Source organism: Talpa europaea (assembly GCF_964194135.1).
Source record: "Talpa europaea genome assembly, chromosome: 9".
NCBI lineage: Eukaryota > Metazoa > Chordata > Mammalia > Eulipotyphla > Talpidae > Talpa > Talpa europaea.
This window is the reverse complement of record NC_140076.1, coordinates 4719813-4733406: the sequence shown is the minus strand read 5'-3', so window position 1 is coordinate 4733406 and position 13594 is coordinate 4719813. Positions and strand designations below refer to the sequence as shown.

The following is a 13594-nucleotide window of genomic DNA, read 5'->3' as shown; positions in this document are numbered from 1 at the left end:
GCAACCCTCCCCCATCCTCTCCCACCCACACACACACACACCACACACACACACAGATTGCAACTGGGTCTAGACACCCTATTTGGTTGGTGTCAGAGAAGCTGGATTTGCTAGAATGACCCAGGGTGATGGAAATTCATGGTTTGGGAAGTGAAAGGGTGAAAAGGCAGGGAATGACCCCCGTGGCATGAAACTCCTGCTCTATCTGTAATCAATGACTAAAAGTAAAAGTTATCAGTAGAATTTGGAGATGGCAGCAGGCCTGACTCCCAGGAAGCTGGCTCACTGGCTGTGTTAGAAAACTCAGAATAGTAACATGCTAAATACACACCCCCCTGGTTATCACTGTCTGTAATAGATAAAACAAAAGTAAAAGAACATGCAGGGTGATCCTGGACAGCTCAGATTTGGGTCAACTTGAGCTCTTCAGTCATTAGCCTCAAAGCCACCCAGACAGAAAGTTTCACAGGGTGTGTAGGGTAAGTGAAAATTATCAGGATTTTCTGCCCTCCTGCTATTAGCATTAATGATAGATCCCTGCAATCCTACATGATGGCGGGCACCTGGAGTGGGGTGTGGGTATGTGTAAGTGGGTGCACCTGGGCTGAGAGACTAGGCTTATAAGGGTGGTGTCATGGGATGCCAGCAGAACGAGAGGAGTGGCGAAGCAGCAGAGCAACAAAGGAGAAGCAGAGAACAGAGCCCACGAGAGAACGCTAGAGAGCCCAGAAAGAGTGAAGACTCGCGGGGGCTGGGAGGCTGGCAGGCCTCCCAGCCCCCAGCCTGCCGCCTGCTGTGTACCCGGGTGCCGCACTACATATGGTGTAAAAAGCTCAATAAAAGCCTGAAAAGCCACTCAGACTTGAAGAGCGGACTACTTTTTCCAAATCCAAAGGGAAGATGTCCTCATGCTTACCCTCCCTACAGTGTTCACTGCTCCTCCCCCTTTTGTGTTCAAGCTTTTTATTCTGCACGGGCAGCTGACTTTCCTTACACCTCAGGAGAGCTGGTCAAGGAGCGAGGGGACAGGACAGGCCCCTGCGTGGAAAGGCCGACCCGGACGGAGGGCCTTCCCCAGAAGAAGCGGAAATGCCATTCAAGTAACGATCACGAAAGATCCTATATGTTTCATTTAGTTTATTGATGAAACTACAAGACTTCTTTCCTGGAGTCCTCGCAAGTCAAAATTAGCCTGTAAAGTGCCCCCAAACGCCCTTTTTCCCTTGACTTCTTTCCAGCTGCTACTTCACATAAAGATGCAGAAATGTTTTCATCACTAAACCCTAGAAAATAAGGCAGTCAAAACAAGGTTTGTACTTAAAAGCCTTTTTTTATTCTCTAGAATGAATTTTGTTTATCTAATATCTGGAAGCCTCTATGTAGCAATTACACTGTTGTTGGCAAACTAGAGAATTTGCCCACAACTACAATTAACTTATCATTGTGGCAACACTGTAACTTTATATTAACTTTCCTAGCAGAGTGGTTTAGGCTCCTTAGAAATCCCAGTGACATCTTCAGCGCAAACTTCCTCTTCCAAAAGTTTCCTATATCCAAAATTAAGAAAAATGGCTGTGAAAGTATTCTGCACACCATTTGCATTTCCAAACTGTAAAACTAAAACCCAAATAAGCACAGGTTTTGAAAGGGAAATATATTATTTCTTAATGTATACAAGAATGGCGTAAAGCATACTGCCATAAGGTAGATTTGGAGCAAAACACCTACAATCATAAAGTTATTTAATCTCTTAAAACAACACATTTAGATACCAAACAGGCTAAATATACTCTGTGTTCACTAGATACACAATCCCAGAGTATTAAAAATATACAGTAGGAAAATAAAAACTACCAATGCTGTAATTTCACAGAATCACCAATTAGATATAAAATAAACATGCTAGCTAGCTACACTCATCATTAAACAAATTCCCAATTAGCAACAATTCTGCTCTTCCTGAACAAATCTGAATAATTTGAATAACAGGAAGGCCTCTCATTCATTCTAAGTGACCCAAAGATGTCGGCATTAATAATAATAATGCCTTTTTTATTCAGTTTCTCTGTATCCAGAAGAGATGTTAAAATAGTTTATTTTAAAACGGTACATTTATTCAGCATCATGATCAGACTATTACTTTCTAGCAAACAGCAGACTGGTGCCCCTCCCCAAAAATCTACATTAAAACCCCCTGTAGGGATGCTTTGCATGTTCCACAGAACAGAAACCTAAATAACCTGTTATAACGAGTCACAAGCACAGCCCTCGAGTCTGCCCACACGAGCAGGCCTAGAGCGTGTCTTCCCTGCAGCGCCGAGGCCCTGCCACCACGGGGCTCGGCTGCTGTACCCTGTACGTCCCTGGCTCTCCTCGCCTGCCAAGCACCGTCACGGCTACAGCTGCTGCCCAAGTCACCATAGCCACCTTGGTTCCGAGGTTCGGCAAAGCACTGGCCTCAACCCCTAGGGCCAGAGCTTCTGCCTCTTAAGTTTCCTCCTTTCAAGGGTCCAAAATTTGAAATTGATTCTTGCATTTGCTCAAACAGCTTCCATCATTACCAATCCATGCCAGCCACCACACTTGCCCCACTTCCACCACCGTGCTGCCACCAAAGCCGCCTCGACCAGTGTAGTTTCCGCCATGACAAAGCTGTCATTCCCCCCAAAACCATCAAACTCTCCAGACCCACGCCGCCCCCTCCAGCTGGACAGAGGCCCGCCCATCTCTTGCTCAGAGGGGGCGGCCTGACCCCCCTGTGGTGCTCCTCAGTGTGGCATTTCCGGTGGCACTCATTCTACAGTCACGGTCATCCAAGGTTCCAAAAGCAGAGCCTCTCTGCTACACCGCCATCTGCACGATTTCAATCACCTCACTGTCCCCTGCTGCTCCAAGTCGCCTCAGGTGTTGTTCTTCAGTGACTTCTTAAAAGCCGCCAGCAAAACTTCTCCCAGTGAAGCGGCCACGGGCCTTGGAGAACCTTCTCCTGACACGCCCCCTTGGTTCGACAACTTCAGCATCCACCTCCCACAGCCTTGTGTTCCCGGCTGCTGCCGCCTCCTCCAAGGTGGCCTAAGGACGGCCCCAAAGCCTCTGGGGCGCAGCGTGAGGCTCTCTCCCCACCACGCAGTCTGGGAGCCTTCCTGCTGCTCTGAGTGGCTTCCCAGACGCCAAAACCTGCATGAAGAACTTCACAGCTGTGCCGGCTCTTTGGAGACTCGGACCTGGACACGACGGCAGAGGAGGGGATAATAGAGCTCACTGGGAGGCGTCCACGGCAGAAAGGTGAGACAAACTTTAATCTGACAGTTGAGTGAGGACTCTGCTCTGGAGCCAGACAGCAAGGGTTCATTTTCTGGGTGTCCCAATTCCTAGGCGGGTGAGCCCAGTGAGTCAGCCGTATGTATGCCGTGGTCTGACGGGGGGGGGGGGGAGCAAGAGCACCTGCCACAGGCTTCTGTGGGGACTGGCTTCTGTGGGGACTGAGTGAGTTAAAATCCCTAAGTGTCTTTAGGTGCCTACTGCTGTTGCTGGGGATGACGAATGTGGTTTGGGTTTTTTTAATTTTTCCCACTAAAAGGCAATCTAAAAAGTAAAGGAAGCTTTTGTTTTCCCTTCACCCATTCTGATTCCTCGACTATTTTCAGTTACAAAAACTCTCGGACTCAGACCAGAACAATGTCCCAGACGCTCCCTCCTCTCCTGACTACCCCTCTGCATTCCAAGCTTTCCTCACAGTCATTGCACCACGATGGTTATTGATCCCAGACAAGACTAAAAACTTCCCGAAAGCCTCCCAGCTCTGCTTGCTGAATAACAGAAACCCAATTCCCTACCGGCGCTCACAGAACCGGACTTCATGTTTCTTATTCCAGCCACCTGTGCACGCAGCCTTCCTCCGAAACAGCAAAGAGTCGTTTCCAGCCACCAGAAGTGCTTTCAGAGCATCAGCACAAATCTCGATACACTTCCAAAATGAAGTCTACAAAGACCCACTTGGTCACCACATGAGCAGAAGCTGCGGTCCCTCCCATGGTCTCTCAATCCCTCCAGCCGGGCCAGCCCCAGCTCCAGCCCCGCATTACCACCTCACTGGCAACCACCAAAAAAGCCATCGGTGCCATGGTGCTGGCGTGGACTTACCAAAATGAGCTCCAAGACATTCAGAGAACAGCAAAAGAGGCATTTTTTTAAAAAAGATTTATTCATTCATGCATACAAGAACCGGGGTACAGGACAGATGTGCGGGAAGGTAAGAGGACTCACCAGAGACAGAGCGGGGAACAGAACAGGCAGACTGACTGAAACACTGCTGAGGGGAGTAGTAGGTGAGACAGGGGTGGTCTGCTGCACCATGTGGGTATCTCCCCAGCTGGCTGAGATCGAACCCGCACTGCAGAGGCTGCGGACAGCTTCACAGGGCTGTGCTCAACTGCCTGCGCCACAAGGGAGGCCCGCTTTTTTTTTTTTTTTTTAAATGAACTTGCCCACTTTTTCTGTGGAAAACACAAATGCCTATCTGAAGGCCACATGTAGCCCAGAGTGGGTATTTTTTTTTAAAGATTTATTTATTTATTTATTTATTTATACAAGCACTGGGTGCAGTCAGAAGTGTGGGAGGGTGAGAGAATTCACCAGAGCCAGAGCGGGGAACAGGACAGGCAGACGGACGAAGTACACTGCTGAGGGGAGCAACAGGCGCAGCAGGTGAGGTCTGCGCGCCATGTGGGACCCTCACTGGCGGCTGGGGATCTAACAGGCGCCGCAGAGGCTGGGGGCAGCTTCACAGGCCAGCGCTCAACCACTGCGCCATCAGGGGAGGCCCCAGAGTGGGTATTAATTAAGGCAACTTCAAAAGATTAAGAATGTGAGATACATAGTAGCAAAGAAAAAGGATTGTTTCCTACATGATTCTTTGCTGCTTGGGGATACAGACATGAAAACTGAGGTAACCAAAGACGTTTTGATGATCCACTATGCAGTTCTGAATACACAACACGAAAGGCCTACTCCGATGCAGGTTCAACGGCTACTGCCTTTCAACTTAGATTCCCACCGAAAACAAGTCAGTGCCAAATGACCCATAAACATTAGAGCACCTCATCCTCGGTACAGCAGGTCCCATGCCTCACAATCAATGGGGGCCTCGGCTGGGCAGGCCTAGTGATACCCAACTTGCTCAATGAAGAACCTAAGGCTCAAGAGCCTAGCAACAGAGGGTGGGTCAGGACCTCCCTGGCGGCGCAAGGGTTAAGACGCAGCCTATGAAGCCAGCCACTGCAGCACGAGTTTGATGCCCGGCCAGCCAGGGAGCAACCCACATGGTGCAGCAGACCTCTCCTGTCTCACCCGCTGCTCCCCTCAGCAGTGTATTTCAGTCAATCTGCCTGTTCTGCTCCCCACTCTGTCTCTGGTGAATCCTCTCACCTCCCCCCCCCCCCCGTACCTCTGGCCTGTACCCCAGCTCTTGTGTGCATAAATAAGTCTTTAAAAACAAACAAAAAACAGAGGGTGAGTCAAAAATGATCAATTCATAAATAGAACACTCCAGAGCACTAAGATCAAGTTCCTGAAGAAAACTTAAGACGTGGGGGATGTACCTGACACTCCATCAAACAGGGAATCAGGGAGACAGCAGGTCTGGTAGAGGGAAGGAGAGGCAGTGATGTGCTCCCGCGTTTATTCTGGGTGAAGTGGAAGCCATGTCAGAATTCAGAGCAAAAGCTCAGCACAGCTCCGCTCTGTGAGGGATGGTCTGCTGAGAATGGATGGCCTGGGGACAAGGCCTGAGGCCAGGATACCGAGGAGGCCTGTGCAGGGGTAAAGGTGGTCAGATTCTGGACTTTCTGATGGACTGGATAGAGCAGAGAGGTGTCGGGGGTGATTACAGGGTGTCTTGTCCTAAATTACAAAGAAAGCTGCCATTGCTGAGTTGGGGAGAATGCAAGGGGGCAGAACAGGAAGAGGATATTATCAGAAATTTAATTTAGGGCATGTCCAGTATGAAATATTAGACAGGCAGGTAGAGATGCCAACAGCAGCATAAAGTCTTCCAGAAACAATTTCTGGCCCCGCCCTATGGGGCTGACACTCTCCTTCACTGCAATCCTCAGAAGTGGCTCCAGTGTCTGATAATGGGGGACCAGCGAAGGATGGTTCCAGAATAAACTAGATTACTACATGGCCGTTAAAATCATGTTGTGAAGGAATATTAAAGATTTTACTCAATAAATTAATGAACTGTTGATAAATAAGAGTGGATATTTTACAACTATTTTATAAGCTTTGTGCTCAGGTATAGACCCTTTTCTGTATACATTTTCAGATCTCACTCAATATTCATTGATTCATCTACTCATTCACTGAATGTTTATTAAATAAAGTCACTAGGCTAGGTTCTGAGAAAAGACCAAAACAGTCCTGTCCTCACAGCTAACTGTCCCTATTAGTAAAAGCCAGTCAAGCAGTGCCATTCTAATGAGTGGTAGAGAGCTGTGAAAGTTTTGTATATTAAGGCAATGAAAATAAACTAGAACAAGATAAGAAATGTTTATTATTGAAGCAGAGCACTCACACGGTGAGGCCCTGTCTATTGCTTAAAGATATTAATGAATGATATGATTCATTAAGTTGTATGACTTAATGAAAAAGTCCACTTCTATTTGTCTTCCAGGTAAAAATAAGCAGGTGGGCTTAACCAGGGTCAGCCTTTGCATTAACTGCAATAATAATAATAATAATAATAATAATAATAATAATAATAATAATAATATAATAATACTGTATAGTTAAAATAGGAAATAATTTAAGTATGAACTACATATTCTTAAAGTCCTTTCAATCCATCTTTACATATTTTCAGTAATTTCCTAACCATCCATTTTCTAACCATCCAACTCTATGCAACCCCCTTTCTGCATGAGGGGGCTATTTGAGCTGCTGCATCTAGCTAGATCACTATGCAATTTTAAATGATCAGTATTTAGAGACACTCTAGGTTTCTAATGTCTATTCTGAATATTAAAATCTGTAATTACACCGAAATAATCTGCTTATAACATAAAATATACCTATTAGAGATATTACTTCCTGTAAATATTTTTAATAAAATGTGAGTATCTTCACTCAATTAATCATACCTCGAAAGATTTTTTGCTCAGAAAATTATCCAGAAATGTACACAGACATTTCTCTTCAAGAATGTTAGAGTGTCACATAAGGAAAAAAACAACAAAATCAAATCTGATATATCCATATTAAAAAATTGTATATCATCACTAGAAGTTATATAGAAAATACTTAACATTAAGATTTTAGATTTCAAAAAGCAAGTTACAAAACAGTATGTAATATCCCAATTATATAACAAGCTTAATATATTACAAGGTGAGAGGAAAACACAAAGATTCAATGGCAACTCTGAATGGTGAGGCTGGAAGTGATTTTGTTCTGCTTTGTGCTTTATGTATTTCCTAATAATTTGACTGCTTTTGTTTTCAGAATGAAGGGCATTTTTTTAAGTTATACATGTGAGTGCCTTATATCACGTATCGGTACGTGGAATAACGGTGCCCAACACGATGACCTGAAAAGGGGTGAGGGTGGGCAGACCCGTGTGGACAGCTGGTAAGCTGTCTTCCTTTGCCTTTTCCCCTTGAGTAAGGACATCACACTGCGGAGCTCACTGGAGCAGAGCTGCTGCCAGGCACACGCCAGGGACTCAGCCTCTGCAAGTCTGCAGGGAAAGCTGGTCCAGGAAGGAGGGGAATATGCCACTACTGGCTGCAAAAAATTGGGACTTAGCCAAGCCAGGCCCTCCAGAGACCCCAGTCTCATTTTGCACTGATACATTTCAAAAAACATTTACAGAAATGATTATTTTGTATATATTTGAACAAACATTCAGGAAGAAAATGGTATAGCACATGACAAGAGAAAGGTAAAGCAAAATTAACTTGTCTGATAACTAATATGTACCAAGTACCCCTTCACCCTCTTCTACATTATCAGGAAAGACCTCATAGCAGGAACATTCCACTGCATTCCATCTGCAATCAGCTATAATCTCTGTGAGCAACAGCCCAGACTCGCCGCAGAGCTGCTTTTTTTTTTTAAAGATTTATTTTTATTTATTTATGTGTACAAAACTGGGGTGTAGGCCAAGAGGTACGGGGGTAGGGTCTGAGAGGATTCACCAGAGACAGAGTGGCAAGCAGAACAGGTAGATCTACTGAAATACACTGCTGAGGGGAGCAGCAGGGAAACAGGCGAGGTCTGCTGCGCCATGTGGGTCACCTCCCTGGCCAGGGATCGAACTCAGGATGCAGCGGCTGGTGATAGCTTGATAGTGCTGAGACCTGAACCCCTGCACTGCCAGGGAGGCCACTCACATAGCTGCCTTTTAATGCAGCTATCACATATCGCTTCATGTATTTTTGTGTAACAAAAATTTTGCTGTAGCGAATTCATTTAATTTTTTTAAAACAATTTTAGGTTCGAAATGCACGCTCTCTCTAGATCTTAATGTCAGTGTTTTTTTTTTCCCTAAAAAAAACAAGCCACTAATACTTTCTAAACATAACAAGTGGCTCACTGAAAATCTTCCACTTCAAAATTATTTGTATTACATAGTTAAATAACTAAGAAGCTGCCACATTAAACAGAAACAGAAAACTTTAATAGAAAACCAAAATTGCCAAAATTTCTACAGAAAAAGTTTCTCATAAAATTAGATAATTAGCTTTCCAAGAACACCCTTCGCAGGAAGCCAAATTATTCCAAACCCTGTGAGCCATAGCAAAGTATTAGCTATTCTAACCAAAGTATTAATTTCTTTTAATAAAAACCAGGCATTTCTCCTTTAATATTTCATCCAAAAATATCAACATTTTCAATTCTGGAGATGAGCAAGAATGGATAAATGAAACTCACAAACTCCTATTTTTCCCTAAATTGACATTATTTTCTATGTAATCAAAATAATAAGGTCAGCAAGGGAGCTCCATGTCTCAGAAACTGAGTTCAAACACCAAACATTCACCATCAATAATCTCTTACTGAGCTTTCATTCAGATGACTGAAAAATAGCTTCAAAATCAGACAGGACCACATCTATTTCTCATAACTGTCCAAAACTGCAGAAACCCAGGAGTAGGGCCAGACACCTTTAATTTTACCACATGCTCTGACAGTATGTTCTCCTGGAGATGCGTTCATTTTTTTTAGTACTCAGCACACCACCGCACACCTAGATTCCTGCTAATGAGGAAGGCCCTTTCAACTTAATGCACATTCTTTCATGCTAAGATCACGAAGGAAACAACTTTTACACATTATAAACATGAATTATACTATCCAGTTATTTAAAATATACAGTGTGGTCAAGACTAAAAAATAAGCTATTACCTATACTGTGCAGCTGAGCAAAAGGGAAAAAACTATCTTGAAGATGTTGCTGCTTAATCTCTAGAAGAAAACCTCACACATCGGGGCCTCCCTGGTGGTGCAAAGGGTTAAGACGCAACATTATGAAGCTATCCGCAGCTACTGCAGTATGAGTTTGATCCCCGGCCAGCCAGGGAGGTGACCCAAGAGCACAGCAGACCTCTCCTGTCTCACCGGCTGCTCCCCTCAGCAGTGTATTTCAGTACATATGCCTGTTCTGCTCCCCACTCTGGCTCTAGTGAATCCTCTCACCTACTCTCCCCTCCCCCACACCTCTGGTCTATACCCCAGCTCTTGTATGCACAAATAAATAAATCTCTTTTTAAAAAGTGGATTATAAAGAGACAAAAACTAAGGGTAAGTCAAAACCAAACCAATAACAAAGTCTAGAAATCTGCCTGTAGAATTAAGGCTTCCAGAGGTGGAGCAGAACATGGAGAGTGGACAGTAGAGTGGCCCATGGGCTGTGGAAGACTGTGGAGTGGGTGTGGGGTGGTGATATGCATCTCAAGAGATATGACCCTGTACCCCTAACCCATGTACAGTGTTATAAACCACTGTTACCATAATAAAATTAAAGAGAAAAAAAAAAAAAAACGCATGATATATATCAGCAAATTTAGAGGCACATGCCAATAAGCAAAAATCCCTTCAAATTAAGTTACAATTAAATGTATTTTCCATAGAAATAAACTATCAATAGTCAGACTTTAATATGCTCACGTAGGCAGCACAAACACGAAAACTGGAATGAAATAGAGAGGATTAGCTAGATCCATTTGGCTAAATATTCAGTTCAATACTGTGCAAACCCTAACTACAAATCAGCACAAATCAGAAGGGTCTCCCCAACAATTCACCATTAACTTCTTTCCGGAAAAATGACAATTCTACTTTATCACAAAGTTGAAAAGAGTTCGTGATGGTAAAACCTACTACTACTCTAAGTAATAATATGCCTACCAATTCTTATCAGGTAATTATCAGTGCAGGTATCAAAGAAACCAGCGTAAGTCATTTTCAACTTAGTGACTCTATAAAATAAGCTAGGAAATAATAACTGGTAATGTTAGGGGGAAGTGATGTCCTGAGTTAATCCTATACAGGCTTTGTGGACTCCACCCCCACTCCAGACTAAAGCCATCAAGACTCTGGGAAAGACAAATCCCATCACCACCAAGGGAGGGTGGCTGGGACCTGAGGGTGGAGTTGGGCAGCCAGGTTGGATATAAAAAACCAAACACGTGGGCCTTGGGCTGGCTCTCTGGCTCGCGATCGCTCACCTCCTGGCTTCACCGCTCCTGGCTGGCGGCCAGCTCTCAGAGCGCCATTTTGGGATTCCTAATCGGCGGATCGGGTAGGACTCATTTAAAACTTTGTCTCCCACTTTTCTCCCAGAGCTGGACATTTCCTCATTTCCCCTTCCCTTGTAAATAAACCTTTTATTAACCTTTCGCGTGTGCCTGCAGTAGAGCATTGATAAGTCCTTTTAAGCGCGCGGGTGAGGACCCACAGTCAGGCACCCCGTTTTGTATCGGGGTTGCTCTACAACAGTAATCTTATCAATAACTCACAAGTTTAAGATCTATTATATCTGCATCTGTTATTCAACTCAAAGAACCATCATGAGGAAAGAGAGCAACTTTTAAGATCCTCTTGGCAAGTTCAAGTGCCACTTAAAATCAAGAAAAATAATCAACCCTGGGGCCGCGACAGGTATATTCTAAGTCATTACTTTGTATAAATCACCGCTTTCACCTTTGTTATCATTAAGATTTCGACTTAATAGCACATGTACAGTTTTCAGAGATTTTTCAGCTGTAAAGAATAAAACAGTACACATTTTTAATTATGCTATAGCAAATACCACAGAGAAAGTATGCAGTAGGTCATTCAGAATTGCAAAATTCGAAGTGTTAACAACCAAATCATCATTTGTTCTAGTCACAGCAAGAAGGGAGGGACTCACTGGTTGAGTTGCCTTGCATCTGGATGATGCATTTGGACTCTTTGCTGGTCTCCCGAGAATTGAAGGGCCGCACGCGGACAGCCACCTTCACTGAGGCTCCCGACATCCTGAGGGGCTTGTTATGTTGACGCAGTCCGGAGATAAAGAATCAAACCTTCTTTTGAAGTTATATCCAAGTTTCCTCTAAAAAGAAAAAAAATTTTAAAGGTAGTTAGAATTTTTTAAAATGAGCATAAAAGCTACTTATTACCACCTTCTATCTTAGCACTATGTCTGGGTCCACTGCTTTAAATCTTCCCTATAAATCTTGTATATTCAACAGTAAGTTATCAACTACAGGAAATTTAAAAAAATTAAACTTGTTTTCCCAGCCCATTACTTTTTTTTTTTTTTTTAAAGATTTATTTATTTAGACAAGCACTGGGTACAGTCAGAAGCACGGGAGGGTGAGAGAATTCACCAGAGCCAGAGCGGGGAGCAGAACAGGCAGAAGGACTGAAGCACACTGCTGAGGGGAGCAGCGGGCGCCAGGAGAGGCCTGCACGCCATGCGGGACCCTCCTCCGGTGGCAGGGGAGCAGCCGGGGATCGAACCGGTGCCGCAGAGACCGCGGACAGCTTCGCAACCCAGCGCTCAACCACTGCGTCACCAGGGAGGCCCCCACTACTTTTTTTATCAAACTTGGAAAGTTCCCACATTTCATCTCAAATATATATGTCAGGACAAAGTAACAGGCATCACTGCCCTCTTTTTCTGGATCAATCTTCAGTAACATATGGAAAAACACAAAATGTTTCCTTGTTAAAGAGCATTCCTCACACAGTTAACTTTCCATTCGCAAAACTACTCATTATGTTGCTTTGAAGAAATGCACTGAACTTTCTAAACTTTAATTAGTTTAAACATTTGGTTTCCCATCTACAATTAAATAACAAAGGACAGAGATAAGCTCCAGCTGCCTCCTTCCAGGAACCTTTGCATTTGTGTGTGGCTGCAGCTAAAGTCACCCAGTGCCCGGCCTGGCGACCTGGTGACCCAGCATCTCTTCTCTGATCTGTCAGTCTGTCAGTGACGTGGCAGAATCAAATTGGGACGAGTCACTGAATAATGAAGCCACAACAAAAAATGTGAACATTTTTCAGAGGAACTTTCCCTCCCAGAAGAACAAAATGAACACTATCTTGTGGGAAAAGGGAGGAAAAAACATTCAGTAATTTCCACAAAAAACAAAAGATCTTTCTAGGCTCCAGCTACACAACTACCAACCAATGAAGGCTTTCCCTTGGAAAAGTCAAAATAAATAAAAACAAAAAAGCTGGGCCTCCCTGGTGGTGCAGGGGGTTAAGGCACAACCTACGAAGCTATATGCATCCTCGTCAGCTAGAGTTCGATCCCCAGCCAGGGAGCTACCCACATGGCGCAGCAGACCTCTCCTGTCTTGCCTGCTGTTCCCCTCAGCAGTGTATTTTGTTACGTCTGCCTTTTCTGCTCCCCACTCTGTCTCTGGTGAATCCTCTCACACCCCGCACCTCTGGCCTGTACCCCTGTTCTTATATGCATTAATAAATCTTAAAAAAACAAAAAAGCCACTCTCCACACCTCACTGTCCTAGCATATGTCCTTACCAGCACCACAATCATTTGAAATCCTTGTGTCTGGGACAGTATAGTCATCTCTCAGATTGTAACAGGGTGGTGCCCAGGAAAGGGGGAGGTTCCCTGCCTCACCCAAGGGAGGGTGGAGCTGAGCAGGGAGAGAAGCTGCAGAAGAGACTGAGGAAGGAGCAGGATGGAGCCAGGAGACCTGGAGGAGGCGCATGGAGCCTAGAGACACGTGAAGAAACTGCGCTTGTCTTTTGGTCGTGGACTGGGTGACACAGATGTGGGTGAGACCCGTGGGGAGGTGACAATGGCAGTTTTTATCTTGATGTTGATTTTGCTCTTTTCCTTCCGGGCTTCTCTGGTTGTTTCTGACCCTTTTCTGAGGGTCCCCACTGGAAGATGCTTTAGACTTGCGGCAGGCTTTGGGGCCTTGCTCTGGGCCGATCCCATATGGATGGACTTTTACCCACGAGGGGACAGGTCACTTTGGGTGCTTCATTTAGAAACTAGACTCTTTGCCTTTCCTGTATTGTTTCCTAGTTTTATTAAAGTTCCTTCCCATTAAAGTCTCATATGTTTT

At 44.5% G+C, this 13594-nt stretch overlaps 1 protein-coding gene across 3 annotated transcripts in view; it reads right to left on the bottom strand.

The window, feature by feature from the left end:
- The window catches only part of KIF1B (kinesin family member 1B), a gene marked incomplete at both ends in the record, with an annotated part of 109814 nt that extends 98295 nt beyond the window's left edge, over positions 1-11519 (bottom strand). For all 3 annotated transcript variants that reach the window (XM_084242122.1, XM_084242123.1, XM_084242124.1), the window contains one exon: positions 11414-11519. In XM_084242122.1, coding sequence (XP_084098248.1) covers positions 11414-11519 — 106 coding nt within the window. The remainder of the gene's footprint in view (positions 1-11413) is intronic.
- Between the last annotated feature and the right edge of the window lie 2075 nt (positions 11520-13594).